The sequence below is a fragment of the Pinus tabuliformis genome, chromosome X (genome assembly GCF_031772625.1).
Source record: "Pinus tabuliformis cultivar Carrire ecotype Pingquan chromosome X, CPIR1, whole genome shotgun sequence".
Classification (NCBI taxonomy): domain Eukaryota; kingdom Viridiplantae; phylum Streptophyta; class Pinopsida; order Pinales; family Pinaceae; genus Pinus; species Pinus tabuliformis.
Window position 1 is genome coordinate 1,016,472,066 of NC_142308.1, and position 19,978 is coordinate 1,016,492,043.

The 19,978-nt window shown below is 38.4% G+C and overlaps 1 protein-coding gene across 5 annotated transcripts in view; it reads left to right on the top strand.

The window, feature by feature from the left end:
* Window positions 1-19,978, top strand: part of LOC149143192 (putative mitochondrial import inner membrane translocase subunit TIM21) — a 376,722-nt gene that overhangs the window by 24,235 nt on the left and 332,509 nt on the right. For all 5 annotated transcript variants that reach the window (XM_089453283.1, XM_089453285.1, XM_089453284.1 and 2 more), the window contains one exon: window positions 14,684-14,818. In XM_089453283.1, the coding sequence (XP_089309409.1) occupies window positions 14,783-14,818 (36 nt within the window). In that variant the 5' untranslated portion in view covers window positions 14,684-14,782. The remainder of the gene's footprint in view (window positions 1-14,683; window positions 14,819-19,978) is intronic.

Genomic DNA, 19,978 nt, shown 5'->3' on the forward strand with positions numbered 1-19,978 from the left:
GAGGTTGATGTAGCTAAAAAGAAATGGAAAAACATAATTTGGCCACTCTCAACAGGAAATGTACCACAAAATGTAAAAGATGGTTAGGACATACAAATTTAGCACGTGGGAAAAATACAAACATGAGCTCTACCCCTTATCCATGGCCATCACCTTGGTTCCTATGGGACGATGAGCCCCCTCCATCAATAAGGAACCCATGATTGTCCCAACCCTTGGTGGGAAATCAAATGCCCCACCCCAAAGGGGGGTACTTCATCTTAAACATCATGCTCTCATCCCTTGGAGCCCCAAGCAGTTATGAAAAACAAAGGCCAGGGTAACTCTTGAACCATGATTTTCTCCCTCCTACACTCATATACCCAGGTGTGGGCTTCCCTTATTATAGCTACCCTTGTATTATGGCATGTGGCCCGGAGCTTTCCCCTGATCCCCACTTTGTTCGATCACTATATCATTTGCCACCTATAACTTGATGGATGTACCATGGACATTTCACCCCCTTTAAAGGTTGAAACCGCCTAATAAGGTCTTTGATTAACTCCCTTATTGAGCTTTGATACACTTGTACATGCCAAAGCTCACTATGGAAAGGCATGCCACCATGAAGTGCCCCATTGTTTCCATGACGTGTAAGCTCTTTTACTTGATTATTCTAATGATTTGTTGTATTCAAGGGAAAGGGGGTGCATTGGATCTTATGCAAGATTACAAGTGAGTGTCCATTTGGGGCTTGGTCTCCCTATATGGTGTCCTAGCTCTCCAGAGGGACACATTGGCACTTGTCGGGTGAGCGTTGAGAGCCATGGGCCTCCACCATAACAAAAAATACTTCATGGATCCCCAACACCACTCATTGATTGCTCCTGTTGCACCTTTTGGATGAGGATGGTGCACCTGGTTCACCATGCCCAACCGACTCCACACTTGCACCATACACTTGGTAGATGTTCCAAGGTCTAGATGAGGATGTGTCTCATTGTAGGAGAAAGAGAGGGCTTATGTCGTCATCCTGGCCCTTATAAATGGTTTACAACCATTTTAGATCCACTTGGAGACCCATGGGGATGTCCTTGTGCACCCACACCCACTTGGGAGCACCACGGGGATTTGCTTGGAAAACAAGGGGCCAATCCTTTGTCCACTATGTTTGAGGTCCATTCTCACATTATGGCACACTCTGGACTTCATTAGGCCTCTTCAAAGGCCCAATGACTAAGTATATTAATCATTCTAACCTCTTGAGAGTCTCATTCTTATGTTATTGAGCTATCTTGGTGGGCTTGTCACCAAAGGATGTTATTATTGCACATTATTTTATTATTTGGGGCTCAATTAGGCCAAATTAGGCAAATTAAACTCATTAGAGATTGTATAAATAGATGAGAGGTGATTCATTCTCTCATCATCACTTGGATTGGGATTTAGTAGCTACTTGAGAATTTCGCATTCCCTTTTGGAGGACAAGTTTGGATTGCATGGATGAATTTTGATGTTTGGATCTATTTCTCTTGTCTTGGAGCTTCATTATTGGCATAATTTGATGATTGGATATACTCATTTGTACATGTAAGTGATCATTTTCATGCTTATTCTTGTATTTAATTTGTCAAATCAAATGTTGTTGGGATTTCTCTATACAAGTCTGAAATTTACTGCTTTTCTATGCGAAATTGTGGAAATTTTGATATTTTGTAGTGTTGCATCATTGAATGGGTGAATGTTCCTAGAGATTATTGTCGTTAAATATATCTTAATAAGTCATCAATTATTGCGTATCGAAGTATAAAGACCTTATGTAGCTGCTCTCATGCCCTAATGCCAGGTGAAGTTGCTTGAAGGCCTCCTTGATTGGGTAAATCTTTTCCAAACACCAAATTCTATTTGATTCCATCTCTCCCAAAGAATAAGGCACTAATCCTTCCATAGGTGATCACCTTTAAAGAATATTTCTCTCACCTCTCGTTCCCCTTCTAGACCTAGCCTCCATAGGTCACCTAGGACATCATTTTTCTCCCATTGTAGCCATCAAAAAAGTTTGATCTCTTGTCCATAACTGCGATAGGGTTTTCTCAAAGGCCCTCCAAATTTCAAGATATTTTAACAGTGGGATCTTGAGATATAGCAAGCCCTAACTCAAGGATCGTTTCTTGCCCTAGGTTTCCCTTGGCTAGTGTCCTCATTTGGATCATTGCATTAAATTCTCAAAAGAAGATTTGTCCTTTGGTCCTCTTCTCTTCCATAATTAGGTCAAGCCCCTCTTTGGCTAATCAACTCCACATCCTTGACCTAATTTTGGGTCCACTTGGTCTTGTGTGGTCTCGCAACCTTACAACTCTAATTCCACAAAGATCACACAAAGGCCAATTCTCCACAAGGATTTTCGGGTCTAGGAAACCTCTTGACAAGATATACTCCCAAACCCTAGCTCCAAGAATCCTCCTAGCCTTTCCTAGAGAGCATATCACCTTGCTTTTCAAGCAATAAAACCATATTATTGAGTCTCTCTTGTGAATGGGCCTTGGGAATCACCCTTCATCCTTTCATTGACCTATTCATTCACGTGATTCCTCATACGGGGTCTCCTCCCATTGGTGAAAGTCTGTAAAGAGCATGGAGCTTCAGCTAAGGTGACAGTTGGTTGTCGCTCCATTGTTGCCCCTCGCCCTAGTAGTTGCTCTATAGGATCCCCTCCTAGGACCCTTGCTAGTTTGAGTGGTAACAAAGAGCTCTGAAGTGAAGTTATTTGTGGATCATCATTGGACTACTGGCTGGCTCGTTGACCATAGTGGTGAAAAGAATTCTCCTAGGATTACCCATTTGGGTGAGTAACAATAAGATTGAAACATTTTCATTGAATTCTATCATGTATGAGTGTATGGTATTGGAACTTAATCAAGAGCATGAAGCCCTTTATGTACCTTGATGTTGGCGGTAACAGGTATTTATTGTTGAATTCCTCTAGTGTTGGTGGTATTCATTGTTGAACTCCTTCGTCATGGCCTTAAAAAAAATGTACCCTTCACTCAAGCCAAAATAATTGGTTTGGCATGTTAAGCTTTTTCTACCATATTATAAGGTTGAGGAATCTTATTAGTTTGAAGACTCTGAGCCAGATGATGTTTATGTAGCTCCTGTTGATGATCTCATTTCTAGTAGTGGTGATGAGTTTAGAGCCTCATCGATTATGTATTTTTGTTGATGTTATGTATTTCACTTGGTGCCATTTCATTATATTCACAGTATATAGATGAGAAAACTCGCATATTTTGTCTCTAATGGTTTGAATCTCAATTTTTTTCATTAAAAATAATTATTTTATGTATTTTTTAAAAACTGGTTCATCGAATCCAGTTTGAAACGTAGTTTGAAAAGTGGCTTGGTTTGAAGATCGGTTCCAGTTTTTAAAACTATGTGAGTTAGAAGGACCAAAATAGATGACAAATGATATAGTCATCCATTTGAAATCAATTTCCATTCGTGGGTGCACAAGACATGATGCGGGGGTGGCTAGGATATGACCAACAATCACAAATTACAAATTTTGGTAAGTGCTTCCATCAACCCATTATGGGCATGAATCCCCTTTATAAACAAACTTAACAATTTTAAAGTTGAGTGGGAGGAGCTACAAGGGTATAATGTAAAACCCTTTCAAAAAAACATCGATTTCAAGCTTTATATAATATAACATGCGCGCAAGCCAAACTTGGGCAGAACCACTGTAGCCAAGACCTTACAATATATATATGAACACGGGGTGATAAACCTTACCATTTAATTATTAAATACTATTATATTATATATTCCTGGTGTATATATATTATCATATTCTTCATGATATATTTATAATATATAAATATATAATCATGAGATTCCCCCCTTTTCCGAGTACGGGAATTTTCGCCCCAGGGTTTAATCTTGAGAATGGGTCTCTTCCAAAATCAATCAGAAAATCGTGTAACAGTAATGCACATTAATTTAGCGGTAGATATTTTTGTATGTATGCATGAGTATAAGAGACTTTCACAAAGAATTAACTTTCATTCAGACCACCACAATTGGGGCTAACTGCCCAAATAAGGTGAAATATGTTCAATCAATTATCCAACATTGGTTCATAACTGTCACAATTAATAATCCAATCTCCAGTTGTCCTTTTTATGCAGTCCAAATTCCAAGCATTTACTACACCAATCTACTAACTGCTACTATTTGCAACAAACTTACCCTTACTACACCTTCGTTGTACCACAACGGAGATTCGGTGCTTCTTGAAGAGAGCAGCCCAATTCTCGGCCCTGCAACCCTGCCTTGGGCCCTGTAGTCCCGAGGCCTTGCGGCCCTCGGCCCTACGGTTTGCAACATTCGTTAACTGTTTAGATGATCCACGACCCTATTCATGATAGCCTAAAATGCAATTGAGCTTACAGGAAACCACAAAAAGGTGTCTTGTTGCCTCAAAGACTCTCATGGAGGTACTGCTTGAAATAACTAGGGCTTCGGTACCCTAATTTAGCTTCATTTTGAAATGTTAGGGCCCAAAACAGACCCTTCTATTGCAAGTTGCCCATCGAAATTCACAAAGAGAGATTTAGAGTCTAGACCAAATCATAGATGCTCCAATTATACCTCTGTGCCAGAACAAGAAATCCAGGTGTCTAAGTAGGGTGGGATCAACTCCGCCGAAACTAGACAAAAGGATTAGATAGGGTGGGTTCACCTCCACCTAAGCTAATCAAAGAGAAGGGGTCTTAAAACTCTAAGAGCCTCAGGCTCAAGAAAATTAGAGATATTCCAATCCAAATTGATCCTCATCAAATGTATCCAACTTTCCTTTATTTATAGATTTCCCCATGGGGTTTCTCAAATGTAAGGTGTGGCAATGCAACCCTCCCAATTTGGGATTTTTTGCCTCAACCGAACCCAAATTCACCCAATGTTTCCCCAAACATTGGAAAATTGGGTTTTCCCCATTTATCAATTCTATAGCCTACAGGGTTGGATAGGCTACTTCGTCCTCCCTTGGCCAATTATCCAACTGGGGACATTACAGTGTATCTTTTGATAGATGACCCACCTTCCTTCAAGAAGTATGCTAGGTCGATGAAAGCATTGATTAGAGCATAGGTGGAGAGTGTTACCCACCACCTGTGGTTAGTATGCATAGGAGAAAATTTTTCTCCTAGATGGTCCTCAGCTAGCAGCCAACAGCCCCTTGCAGCCACTAGATAACTCGATGTGCCATTATCTCCACCACCTAAGCCAACCATGTGGTCCCTCATATATCTGTTATGATGGTATGTTTGAAGGTGGGCCTCCTAACCCCGAATATACGACTTTTCATTGGTATAGTTGTGTAATTTTGCTTACTTTTCATGGACACTTTTGGACATGGATTGGTGGGAGGATTTAGCGGAAGGAGTGGGCTAGGTTTTTATTTTTGTCTCCACTGCATGATTTCGTGGTTAGCCTTGTACCCTAGTCCCGTGGGATCTCCTTTATTGGCCACTAGCTCTAGGGTTGACACTACATGGGAAACCTCGATTTTGGTTGCGTGACCCTGCTTCCCGACACCATATACATCACTCCCTTCCACTCATTTTAGCCCCATTCATCTTTTTTCCCATTAGGGTCCACATGTGTCCTCTAGGTCCACATAGGGTTTACCTCCCCCTCCCCTTGTCCACACCTTGGGTCGGGCCTGAAATGATGCCTAAAGGCTGATGTGGCTAAAAAGAAAAGGAAAAGCATAATTTGGCCACTTTCAACAGGAAATGTACCACAAAATGCAAAATTTGGTTAGCACATAACAAATTTAGCATGTGGAAAAATACCAAACATGAGCTCTACCCCTTATCCATGGCCATCACCCTGGTTCCTATGGGCCCTAGATGAGCCCCCTCCATCATTAAGGAACCCATGATTGTCCCAACCCTTGGTGGGAAATCAAATGCCCCACTCCAAAAGGGGGTACTTGCTACTTCATCTTACACATCATGCTCTCATGCCGTGGAGCCCCAAGCAATTATGAAGAAAAATCAATCAAAGGCAAAAGGCATATGAAGAAGGGTGGAAAAACAAAGGCCAGGGTAACTCTTGAACCATGATTTGCTCCCTCCTACACTCATATACCCAAGTGTGGGCTTCCCTTATTATAGCTACCCTAAAATCTAAAATGTCATTCTATCCTTTAGAAATATAGCTTTGTAAATTTCATATAACTTATGAATACGGTTTTTTTGTGTGTTTAAAACACAACAAGAAAGATGATTAATGTTACTCATTTTAGATAAGGTGCCTTTCTTTTTTATTTTAATTTTAATTTACAAACTTATAAAATAAATATTAAATTTAGTCGGTATAAATATTAAATTAAATCGTTTTCCCACTACGTTATCATTATGATTTCATAGATGAACTACTGTGAAATAAAACTTCTTGCTCTCACTGGTACTCTGATAGAGAGTGGTTAGAGCTGTCCACATCTGATATGCATATGTGTTTCATCTCACCTGAAGAACCACATGATCCTTCAGATTGTCCATCAAAATCCTTTTTGCCGTTGCATTATTTTTTGTAAATTCAACAAGTTCATTTGCAACAGTAGGAGGTACAACCACTTGCTGCACTATGTCCCAAACTGTTGCCTTCTCAAACACTGTCTGAATTTTGTCCTTCCAAACGGCAATATCCCATCCAGCCTGTCCTCTATCCTTAAGAACATGGCCATGACTGCTGTCCAAAATTTACAAAACCAAGAAAATGGAAAAATGAACTTTCCAGCACACCTTGCTGTCCCAAAAGTTTAGTCTGTGTGAAATTTCACCTTGCTGTTCCAAAATATTAGTTTGCTGTCCAAACTGAGTTTGTTGTCCAAAAATTCAGTTTGTTGTCCAAATCACTGTTTGCTGTTCAAACTGCAATTTTCAGCCTGTAGCTCCAATACCATGTTGAAATTTGATGACTAATAAGTTTCTTGCAATCCCAACCCAGTTTTAATTTCACCTTATCACTCCCGTTCAATTAAATGCCCTTTCCCATAAACATACATTCAACATATAGAATTTTAGAAAAGAAATTTTCAGATTAAAACACATGGGATTGTCAACACATGCTGAAAATAAATATGGACATAAACAGACCATCAACACACATAAAAATACTCACATATTTTTGGTCAACTTGGACTCAGGGAAAACCCCTTCAATCTTTTTCGGGGAAAACCTATTAGAGAGCTCTTCAAATTTATTTATCTTTCAAGTTCAGGAAAAATATATTTGCAGACAAAACAAAACAACAAAATACAACTTATACTTTCCGTCAAAAACTCCTTGAAAACTATGCCCACTTTGCCTCGATTTCCATGCCCACTTGAAGCTGAAAATATGTACTGTATAGACTATACTGTACGGATTTCCGTACCGCTGTACGAACTGTACACATTTTTCATTTTTTTCAAAAACTTCTCTCGAACAGAGTGCAGCTCACAACATTAAACACTGTTCGTACTATACCTTCTGCTATCTTCTATGCCTTGATTTCCGTGCCCAACTTTGCCTAGAAATCACTCCTTCAGCTTGTTGCAACAAATTTCTCCTTCAAAATTTTTCTCCAGCTCTTAGCCTCCTTTCTCCAATCTGCGCATGAAGAATGAATGCAATGTCTCTTTTCTTTCCCCCTTTTGTTTCCCTAAATGACTTGTGGGCAACCATAAGATCTAATGGCTCAGATTCATTTAGATCAAGGGATGAGAATAAATGTGCATTTAATTCTCACTTTCTATTATTTAACTCACCCATTAAATAAAGTATCCACATTGTACTTTATGTCTAAAGTCACTTTTCACTTTATAATTTAACATTGACTTTACCACTTATAAATTCACTTTCACTTTATAAAGTCACACTTAAAAAATAATTATTTTGGACACTTTTCCCTAGGTAGAGACTAACCCATGGGAAACCACTAGTCCAAGGTACATTAAAAATCAACACATGCAACAAATGGTGTGGTTTATTTTCTTTTGAATCTTTCTCTACACAAATTCATCCGACATTTTAAATTTATAGTGAGGAAGACTATTTTGGGAAATATTTCAATTGCATTTAATTCTCACAATTTTGAAATAGTTAAAGGATCTCTTGGAGAAATTTGCTGATGACTTTTCTTTATTTGAATAGTGATGCAAATGAAACATTAGTTCCTTAGCATGAGCTCATCAATACATAAGTTGGTTTCATGGTCTCACTTGCAAACTTGATTTGTGATTTATCTTGCCATTAGACATACATGCTATTTATGTGATAATTTCATGATGCAATCCGAATTTTGATAACAAATTTGTTTTCTTAGATTTGATTCGTGATTGCATAAATGACTATTGGGTGGGTATAAATATTTGATTTTATGATATACATATGGGATCTTGCAATTTGGATAAAGCTAGATGAAATCTTATGATATTTGTTAGATCAATGTCATCTTGGAATTTAGCATTAATTTCTTCTGTTGCATAAGTTTTTTTTTTTTCCAAAGGAAAAAACGAAACTTTTTATTAAGATTATAAAAAGTTTACATTGCATATGCCGATGCATCACTGTTCATTTTGAGTTACTGTCAAGTCTGGATTTACAAAATTTTCTGCCTTATACCTGAAAATAGTTCCATTTAAGTGCTGTAGCTATCTCTGATTTGCGCTGAACTGTGGTTCTTTTGAGCCGATAATCTTACACAGAGACTATGGACTGACCATGAGGAATATCATCAAAACCGGGTCTCCTCAGAATTGAGGAAAACAACCCGTCACTATTCCAGAGAAGTTTTAATAGGCCGCATTATCGTAGCTGTGGTAGTTTTGAGGTTTTATATATAATACAAAATTTTTGAGGGTAAGTAAACAAAAAATTCCTGCCAGAATATCAGAAAGGTTAATTGTAAGGTGGCTGATCCGACCTTCTGATTTGGCCTTGATCATCTTCTACTATTTGCCAGCTGCCCAAATCCTGTTGAAGACCATCTTTAGAAAGCTTATCCGCCATGTCATTTCTTTCCCTGAAAATGTGACATAGAGAAACTATTAAACATTGATTTTAGTCTTTGAACTTCTCCCAGAATTTGTTTTAAGACTTGATTGCTGCATGTACTTTGACCATTTACCCATCTGATCACATTTTGGGAATCCCCAAAGATTTGAATAGTGAGGGTATGCCTTTCTTCTGTTGCATAAGTTATCATTTTAAGAAAGTATAAAATTCTAATCCAAGTCAGACTCTCATTCATACTCGACGAAAAATTTAGGATTGGAATCAAACGTAAGGAAACCCTCCTTATGTTAGGACCTGCATATCCAAAACCTAGAAAAGAGGGGCAAGGTTGTTGAGGTGACAATGGGCGACTTTGCCTGTTTGTATCCATAGGTTTTCCTGTTGGTGAAAATGGGATTTTCTCTAGGGAGAACTTGTGAGATAACACTTCCCATGCCCATCATTAGACCTTGTGAAGAATTCATCAATAACAAGTATAGAACCAGATTTGGATATGAAAAGGATGCGACCTTTCATATTCCAGATTACTCTAAACCAATCCAGTTTCATCTTCACTTGCTCCACTTCCACATGAAATTCGTAAATTCCAACATTGTGATTGAGTTGGCCACATGAAAGATCAATGTTTTGATTTTCACCCTTGTGAGTACTATGGAAAACATACTCATCATTCAAATAGATGTTCTAGACACAAGACACTTGCAAGAGCATAGATTCACCTTAGATGGATCGCTTCTTGGCAATGGTCTTCAACAACCAAGAAAATATATCGATCATATCGTAGAGTTTATTCTCAAGTATTGACAAGTCTTGTAGTGTATAGATCTTCATCTTTTCACCTTGTATTTGACAGGGGGGGAATTGATAGTCAACTACTATCTTCATAGTCATATTGGACGAGCCTAAGCCACAACCTGAATCAGAGCCCGCAACCATACCCTAGAGCCAGAGTCAAAGCTGTAGCTAGAGACAATTTCATGTTCCATGAGCATGATTTGGTTGGTGGCCAACCTTAACCACCGCTAGTAGAAGGATTCTACTTATGCTACCCATTTGGTTTGTGGTCCAACACATCTAGCCATTGGCTACTATCCACCTTTGTATTTCAACTCTCTTCATGGACTCACATACACCCCTTTGGATTGAAGGGGGAGGGGGAATGTCGGAAACATAATCCTCTTGGGTCAAGTAAAGTTGGCTTATTCACTTGAGAGGAAGGCGAAAAGCCTCAAGTGAATGCCAACAGTCATGAGAAGTCCAAGGGACTTCTTGGAAGATGAAACTAAGGGCCAATGAAATGTATTTATATGTAAATCTTGTTAATAATATGCATATTATGCCTTATCAAATTTTTTTTCTCATTTTCGTGACTACTAATAGGTCGAGGAGAGTGTTGTGGTTGAGGACGACAAGCTAGGGTGTGGAGAAAGGTTGCAAGCTCAAATAGAGTTGGGTTGAGGAGCTTTGTCGAGCTAGAGCATGGAGTTGGTATAGGGTCTGAATCGTGGATGAAGCAAAGTATGAGCGTGTTTCTAGAGAAGACGAGTTCACATTTGCTTTGAGCTAGGGCACATAGGTGTTGAAGAATGTAACTAGGTTCGGTCTTCATAATTGTATTTGAAGTCAAAATGTAATATATTTGTCAAAATAAAGCAAAAACAATTTTATTATTATTTTAAATTGACTTGTTAAAGCATGGGTTTCATGCTTGGGTCAATTGTTATAGGTCAAGCCTCCATTGTAGGCTTTAGGATTATTTATTTGAGTCAAAGTCAATTTGTTTATTGGTCAAAGACTCCTCCATCAAGTCTCCTTCTGTCTGCTTCAAATGGATCATCATCAAGTCGGCCTACATAGAGACACATCTCTTCATGATGATCATGTCGGCTCATTTATGATGGTCAAACCACTATATATACAAGCCTGGACTTCACATAAAAACACAGAAACAAAGCTTGCAATTCAGAGTAAATTTCGGTGATCTCAGAGACATATGTTTCGGTATCATTTCAGGGAAAAGCTCAGATCATCTCGGTGCAATCATAGTAAGCTACTTTGACTATCTTCATAGTCATATTGGACGAGCCTAAGCGATAACCTGAATCAGAGCCCGTAGCCATACCCTAGAGCCAGAGTCAAAGCTGTAGCTAGAGACAATTTCATGTTCCATGAGCATGATTTGGTTGGTGGCCAGCCTTACCCACCGCTAGTAGAAGGGTTCTACTTATGCTACCCATTTGGTTTGTGGTCCAACACATCTAGCCATTGGCTACTATCCACCTTTGTATTTCAACTCTCTTCATGGACTCACATACACCCCTTTGGATTGAAGGGGGAGGGGGAATGTTGGAAACATAATCCTCTTGGGTCAAGTAAAGTTGGCTTATTCGCTTGAGAGGAAGGCGAAAAGCCTCAAGTGAATGCCAACAGTCATGAGAAGTCCAAGGGACTTCTTGGAAGATGAAACTAAGGGCCAATGAAATGTATTTATGTGTAAATCTTGTTAATAATATGCATATTATGCTATCAAAATTGTTTTCTCGTTTTCGTGACTGCTAATAGGTCGAGGAGAGTGCTGTGGTTGAGGACGACAAGCTAGGGTGTGGAGAAAGGTTGCAAGCTCAAATAGAGTTGGGTTGAGGAGCTTTGTCGAGCTAGAGCATGGAGTTGGTATAGGGTCTGAATCGTGGATGAAGCAAAGTATGAGCGTGTTTCTAGAGAAGACGAGTTCACATTTGCTTTGAGCTAGGGCACATAGGTGTTGAAGAATGTAACTAGGTTCGGGCTTCATAATTGTATTTGAAGTCAAAATGTAATATATTTTTCAAAATAAAGCAAAAATAATTTTATTATTATTTTAAATTGACTTGTTAAAGCATGGGTTTCATGCTTGGGTCAATTGTTATAGGTCAAGCCTCCATTGTAGGCTTTAGGATTATTTATTTGGGTCAAATTCAATTTGTTTATTGGTCAAAGACTCCTCCATCAAGTCTCCTTCTGTCTGCTTCAAATGGATCATCATCAAGTCGGCTTACGTAGAGACACATCTCTTCATGATGATCATGTCGGCTCATTTATGATGGTCAAACCACTATATATACAAGCCTGGACTTCGCATAAAAACACAGAAACAAAGCTCGCAATTCAGAGTAAATTTCGGTGATCTCAGAGACATATGTTTCGGTATCATTTCAGGGAAAAGCTCAGATCATCTCGGTGCAATCATAGTAAGCTACTTTCAGATCAGTTTGGTGAATGCAGATTGAGGTTCAGTGCTACCATCATTTTGGTGCTACCACAATTTGGTGCTATTACAAGATGATTTTGCCATAGGGATAAGGTCTAGGTGCACAAGGTTTCAATGCTGCTACATACAAGGTCTAGGTGAAGTGAAGAAGGTTGAATTTGGTGCTATCACAGTGATAAGGACTCGGTGCTCACACAGTTTCAAGGATGACTTGATGGAGGATGTCTTGGGTCTAGATTGTAAGGGTCTTGCTTGTCTCATTTTTTTAATCTACTGAAGAAAGAATTTTGACCGGGTTTTCCCCTAGAGTGGGGTTTTGCCATGGCTGCGTGCCTACATCTTGTGTCCTCTTCTATTTATTGATTGGCATTAATCTTGATGATAATGAAAACATAAATTGAATGAAAGAATACTAGTAAACCATCACAAGATAATGTCAAGATAAGAGAAATCATTTAACTGCCACACTTTGGATTTCTCAACAATAGGCACTTGGTCAAGGAGTTTTATCAAGCTAGGGTGTGGAGTTGGGCGTATGAGCAAATGAAAGACGACAAGTAATGAAGGAAAAATTGCACTTGTGGAGAGCAAAAGATATGTTTTTGGCCAAGTTACCAAATCAAGAATTGTTTTTCTATCCGACTTTTGGATTACCAAGCCTTTTGACCTAAAATAGAAGATCGAGTGTTAAGATGGATCTATTATGTTGGTGTGCATGTGGGTGTATAAAATCTTAGTGAATGTTGGGTATTTAAAAAAATGTTTATTTAAATCTACAAGCTTAATTTTTTTCCATTTTGATTTATAATCATTAAACACAGATGTTACACATCTCATCTATTTTAAATTGCACCTTGCTTCTCTTAGTGCAATCACTCCAGTTCACTAGCATGATATACCAACTTCAAAAGTATTTATCATATGAAAGGTCTATATATGTGGAGGACTTAGCATGTGAAAGTCATGCATCATATGAGGCCAGCTCTTAACCTATTGCTAAATTTAGTAGATCCACTGCTTGAAAAATGTGAAGCATTTCCAGCGTATATTCATCATCGTAAAATGCATGTTTAATTAGGAAGAATTGAATAGAACACTTCAAGAAGCTCCATTCGTCCTTCAAGTGAATGCAATTGGCCTGAGAGCATTGTTTTAAGACCTTGGTTTCCTTCCTAGAGCTCAGTCATATAAGGGAGACTAGGATTATCTGGGTACCTCACCTTACTCATTGTTTAGATCTAAAGTAGAGCCTGAAACTAAAAAATGCTGGAAAGCAATTTTTTTATCCAAGTCGGTAATATTTCTATTGAAAGAGGTCAAATACATAGGTATTTCTCTGCAATTTAGTTAGCATGTATATATTGGGAGATTGGCAACAGGGGTTTGTCAATGATGTTGATATATTCATAGCACGCATAGCTGCTTTATATGGTGATTTTGTTAGCACATTTTTTGGCATAAATTGAAGTTTACTTCCATGGTATAGGCATTTCTTGATATGAGAATGGAGTAGAGATTGTTTTGTAGTTTTGCTGAGGCTTATGTCTGGCTTAAGGAGACAGTTTGGTCGAGTGGTTATAGGTTAGCATTTATATGTTTCCTTTTACTAAGTGGTAATGAGTTCAATGTTCATAGAATCATCATTTTAAATCCCCACACAATTGTTCTTGATAGTATCCTTTCTCAAATGATCATATAGAGCAAATTTCGGCAGTAGCAGGCTGCCAAAAGAAAACTGTGGACTAATGTAAAATGGAGTCAAAGTTTCTATGTCAGTAGTTATCCTGAGAATTGATCTGTTTTTGTTTGCTGTAATACCATTTGGTCATATGAATAGTTGAAGATTGATTGAAGGTAGCAGACATTTCTGCTGTTTTAAAATCGAAAGCTAATTTTATGTACAAGGAGATATGTGTAAGGTTGGAAAGAAAAGCTTAAAATCATTTCATAATGTTCCTTCTATAGCTGATCGACTATTCCAAAAGCAACATTTATTGAATAGCAACGTCTTTAGAAGTCATGTACACCTTTGAGAATTATCTATAGTTGTATTATTGATTGGTGTACATCTGGATGCTCTAGATGTGAAATTAAGTTAGCAATTTGACTGTGTGTGCACGCGTGTCTGTGAAAGTGGTCTAAGAACAAGGCTATTACTTGTCCAAACATAAAAGTATAAATTATAACTATTGTAATGAAGTTTGATAATATTGTTAATGCTATAGGGGACAAAGGGGATGATCTCGCTGTCTTTCTGCCTTATTAAGCATTCTTTAATTTCACACCATTAGTTTGAAATTTGACTGTGCATTTTCCAAATTATTATTGTTAATTTATAAGTTGCTTCATAAACAACAGGTCCACCTATTAATGGTTCGACATTTTGCAGGTACATTGAATAAAGGGGCTGAACCTAAGATTAATTTGGTTTCAAGATCTCACTCCAAGTTCTGGTTTGGGTGGATAACAATAATTCAAAGAGAGCAAAATGACATGGCGGGTTGGGCGGCCAATTATATCTCAGGTATTTTATTTTGCACTTGTGCCATGAATTCTTTTATTTTGAATTACTACAAAATGGATGGTTGATTGAACCATTCTCAATCTTTCTGAATGATTGCAACTAGAATGTGGGCCTCATTGTTATATGCTTTTGAAGGAACTGAAGTTATGTTGAGGTTACAGTATTGTAAAAGTGGACAGTGCAATGGTAAAGAGGTTAGGAGATATATTTAAATCAATGTAGCTGTGAAGAAGTGGTAGATTACAACATCCTTGAAAGACCTTATGCCTTAATGATAACATGCAAAGGTGTTAGATATAAAATCCCTTAATAACAAATATCACTAATGGCCTACCATTTTTAACTTGCACCATATCCAAACACATTATCTTGTTTGACACTAGCCTCATCTAGAAATCTCTTTAGAGGCTTGAACTTCAGATGGCTTCTATAGTCATTGGTATTTAAAGTCATTAGTCAAGCTGTTTTTGCTAACTCTTGCATCAATTTTGTCAGATTGACACACACAAGAACATAGACGAGAATGCACATAGAGTAAGAGAGAGGATAGGTTACTTGATTATTTGATGATTCACTATCTCATTAGATAGTAGGAGAGAGAAGAATATGTTATGTAACTCCCAAATACATAATCTTTTAATGACTGCATTTAATAACTCATGATTACATCACTTTATTATAAAGTCTCTGACTAAGCCTTTATCAGACATCCACAATACTCCTAAGTCCTAATCATGACCATTATCTCTAACACACTCCCATAATGGTCATATTACATAAAATTGTTTGTTCCAAAACAAAAAGAATAACTTTGGACAGCAAGATGTTTGTAGTCCACTTCAAAATAAGGCTTTCAATCAACTATTGGAGGTGAATTGTGTCCAGGGAGGTTGATGAAGTACAAATGACATCACCATATTTTGCTTTGACCATTGACTCACTAGCTGGATGAGAGTCATTGTTCGCACAATATTTGGCCTTTCCACCACTGACATAGCAATTGGATGTTGAACTGAACTTCTCCACATCTTTGTAGTTCAACATATCAAAATTTTGCTTTTGATCCACTGAGGTAACACCTCCTTGTCTAATTTTTCATCCTCACCCCTTAAAGGCCTCCTTTTCATGAAAATGAGCAGATAAAGCATATTGAACCTGCTGATTACCTTCTTGTTTCTCTAGGTTCTCTTATAGAGATAAAGATAGTGCTCTCTTTGACTTCCATCTTTACTTTTGGTGGGAAGAGATAGAGACCACCATTGCTTACAATTATTTAGGGGTCCAGTTCATGGGACCAAGTTTTGGCATGCATTATGCCCCTTGACCTCGACTTGACAGAGGATATGGCTCCCTTGTCCTTCTCAAGAGAGTACTTCTAGAACCATTTTGAGGATATTGTGCCCAAGATGTTCATCTTGGACATAATCATCAACCCCTGATTCCTTTATGGATCAAAGATATGTGGATTGAGTTTGCTTCAGGCTGATTGGGCTAGAAGAGTCCAAATCCTCCTCAGGTGCATCATCTGATGCGAGTGGGTTGTCTCCCAGCCCATTATTTATGTAGAGTTTGGGGACCATCCTTTTTGTTTGGAGGTCATCTTCTGTTTGGTCTCATTCCTTCACATAGTTCTTATCTTTGGGAACATGACCTTTGGGAGTCATCAATACCCTTATCTAGCACTTTGTTCTTGTGGGGCCATTGCCTCTGTCAGCCACTAAGGGAGTGCACATGGTTAGTTCTTAGAGGCTTCTCATCTCTTTTAGTTTATGGCCATTTCTCTACATTATTTTCCCCCTTTCAGGTACTTAGTAGATGCATTCAGCCATCTCTTGTTGTCTAAGAAGGACTTGAATAGGCTAATGAGAAAGTATTTTACTATGAATATATCTAGATCACTTGGATCACACCTACTGAGTGTCTTGGCTCAGATATGGCCTTCTGTTTTGAGTTGAATGATGGCCTTATTGTTTGATTCCCATCTACACACAACACAAACATTGGATGCATGCCTTTAGGATCCTCTTGGATTAGTTTTGGTTGGTCTATCACAGACTATAGATAGATAAGATAAGATAATTTTATTAATGTCCAATGAATGACCAAAAAAGTAGGTTAATGGTATTGTTGAGTACAATAGTCTTTATGCAAATTGGTAGCACAAAAATGACTCTAAAGGAAGTAAGTTGCAAAATGTGAAGGTACTAATCTATGCTAAGGCATGATATGAAGACCGTATTGAAAATGGAAACTAGATCTAGGGAGAGCATGTATAGGGCAAAGAAACCAAGATTGGGGATACAAATAGTGTAAACATATCAAGGTTTCTAGGCTAGCTCCCCAAACATCCACAGTTGAATGGAGGAAACTTTGAATAGAAGCCTATTTGGATGAGGTGTTGGACGAGGATTTGGTTTGCATATTATGCTACCACATAGAAGGGGCTGCTTGTTGTCAAGGCTTGGGTGACCTTCATTTGATTGATGGGATGTGATCCAGAACAATATTGTTGTTGGGGTCTTTGGGATGTAGTAATATAGCCTCGGGTTCTAACAGATCTAGGAGATGAGTAATTCTGCTACCAATATGTCTCTTGGTTAGATAGGATTTTCTAGCTTTGCCACTTATAGGAGCTTGAGACAAAGGAGCATCTACTAATACTTCGTCTACTATGAGATCAGAGGGAGATATTGTCATATTTTGGTACTTATGGAGCTCCATTTCCACTCTCTTTCGCTACCCTAACAAGAGATGCCTTGCTCTTTTCATGAGAGGAGTGTTCAAACAGATATCTTAGGCTTTACATGACCTATCTCAGCTGAAAGCCTGAAGGTTCAGGAGTATCACCTCATACTTCTTGGTAGCCCCATTTTATCAAGGCAACAAGCAACGAATAGAGACCTGATGTAAGATACCCTCCCAAAAGTACCTCAAATTTCCCAATAAATTTCAGAGTCTTGTTGAGGTTTTCAGTGAGAGGTTTTGTCAAACAGTTTGATGACACATGACTGTAGGTGCATATTTCTTCATTTTAAATTCAGATGGAAGAACACAGTGCTGTATAAATGCCCCAAAACCCTTTCAAATAGCAGTATGACCCTTATATTAAAGTCAGTAAAAGATACACTGCTGATATACACCATATAATGATAAAGGAAGCACCCTTCACAAATGAAAATAATCCAGAACCATACAATATTGAATTACTAGTTTATGAACTGATAAAATGGACTAGTACAATAACAAAGAGAGAGAACCTAGACTGGTTTCAGCAGAGAGAACGACAGCGACCTCTTCCAGCAATAAGACTGAGCCCACTACAAGGCTGTTCTCCTCTTACAGGCAGGAATACGACTTCTTATTTGAGCAAACAGTCCTACAAATGACTGTAATAATATATTAGTCCATGCAGACAAGGGAATAGGGAATACATGGCCACTATAACAGATGCAGACTCAATCTATGGTGATGACAAAATCAGGTGCTAGTTCGTGGCTCCCTTCAGCAATGGGATTCGGCCCACAAAGAAGTCTGGAGCTCGACTTCTGCCATAGTGAACTCATTCCTCAGGATCACATTGTAAAAATTTCTCATATCCCACCCCGGTTTTCAGTTTCACCTTATTTCTCCAAAATAGTTATATGCCCTTCCCATATCCATACATTCAATAACTGGAAAATAAATTTTGCTGAAAATACAAATTCTGGAAAAATTATAGAATGCTGGAAAATGCGGAAATAAATATCAGCACATACAAACAACAATTCAACAAAAACCCCCTACAACTCTTGGGGAAAACCAGTTCGAAAGCTTCTTATTTCTGAAAAATGTTTTTTTTTACAGTGAGAGAAAATATTCAGCAAAAATCAGTAAGCAAACTTTTACAACTTATCTCGCTTTCCGTACCTCACAGCCAACTGGAAAAACTTGCAAACAGCAAAACTGAACAGCAATAAATGCTGTACGGCCTCCTCAATTTTTGTGACAAATTTCAGTAAATGCTGCTGTACGGCCTGCCTAGAAAAGCGTGCAAGCTGCCATAAATGTTGCTGTACGGTTTCCTCGATTTATGTGTAGAAAAACAGCAGTACAGTGTATGGATTTCTGCCTAGAAATGCATGCCAAAGGTATAGCCACTTGTTGTATGGCCTCCCTTGAAAAACGTGCCAGCAAATTTCAGACTTTCTGCTCCTCGATTTCGGTGCTAACTTGCTGTACGGCCTCCATGGAATCTGAGCCAAAATTGTTGTACGGCTTCCTAGAAAATCGTGTCCAAAACCTGCTTTTCACTGTGTGCTAACTCACTTGTACGGACTTGCTGGAATGATGCCTTGGAATGTGTGCCAAGCTGCTGCCTCCTTCTCCTCACTGTCCAGAAATCTCCCTTGCTCTCTTGCTCTCTCTCTCTCAATCTGCTCATGAAAGAATGAATGACCTTTTCCTCCTTTCTCTCCTTTAATCTAACCCTAAGTGACTTTTGGGGAATTCCTAAATCCAAGGGCTGAAATAGATTGAGATCTAGGGCTAAGATTAAATGCTAATTTAAATCTCACTTTCTATTTTTTAATTCACCCCACTTTAATAAAGACCCACTTATTCATTTATTTCCAAAGTCACTTTTCCTTTCTAATTTTACATTGACTTTATTAAAATCACTTTAAAATTAGACTTTAGTAACTTTATCACTTAAAGTCACTTTTAAATTAGATTTGACTTTATAAAAAATTATAAAGTCACTTTAGGAGAAAAATTAAATTCTTTTGGACACTTTTCCCTAGGCCAAAGATCAAAGCCTTAGGGAACCACCTGTTCTCCGGTACCAAATTTCAACACTCCCTCTTACCGAGGAGGTGTTCCTCACCACACCCATCTTGTCTCTGAAGTAGGCATGCTTGCCCCGTGGTAAGGCTTTGGTAAGAATATCTGCAACCTGCTCATCAGTGGGAATATACTCAAGCTTCACAACTCCTTTCTGAACATAGTCTCTGATGAAATGATATTTGATCCCGATATGCTTTGAACTGTCATGAAATACTGGATTCTCCGTGAGTTTAATGCAACTCTCATTATCACAGTAAATCACTGAAGGTCTCAACGACTGACCAAATAAGCCAAACAACATCTTGCGAAGCCAGATGGCCTCACAACTAGCTAGACTGG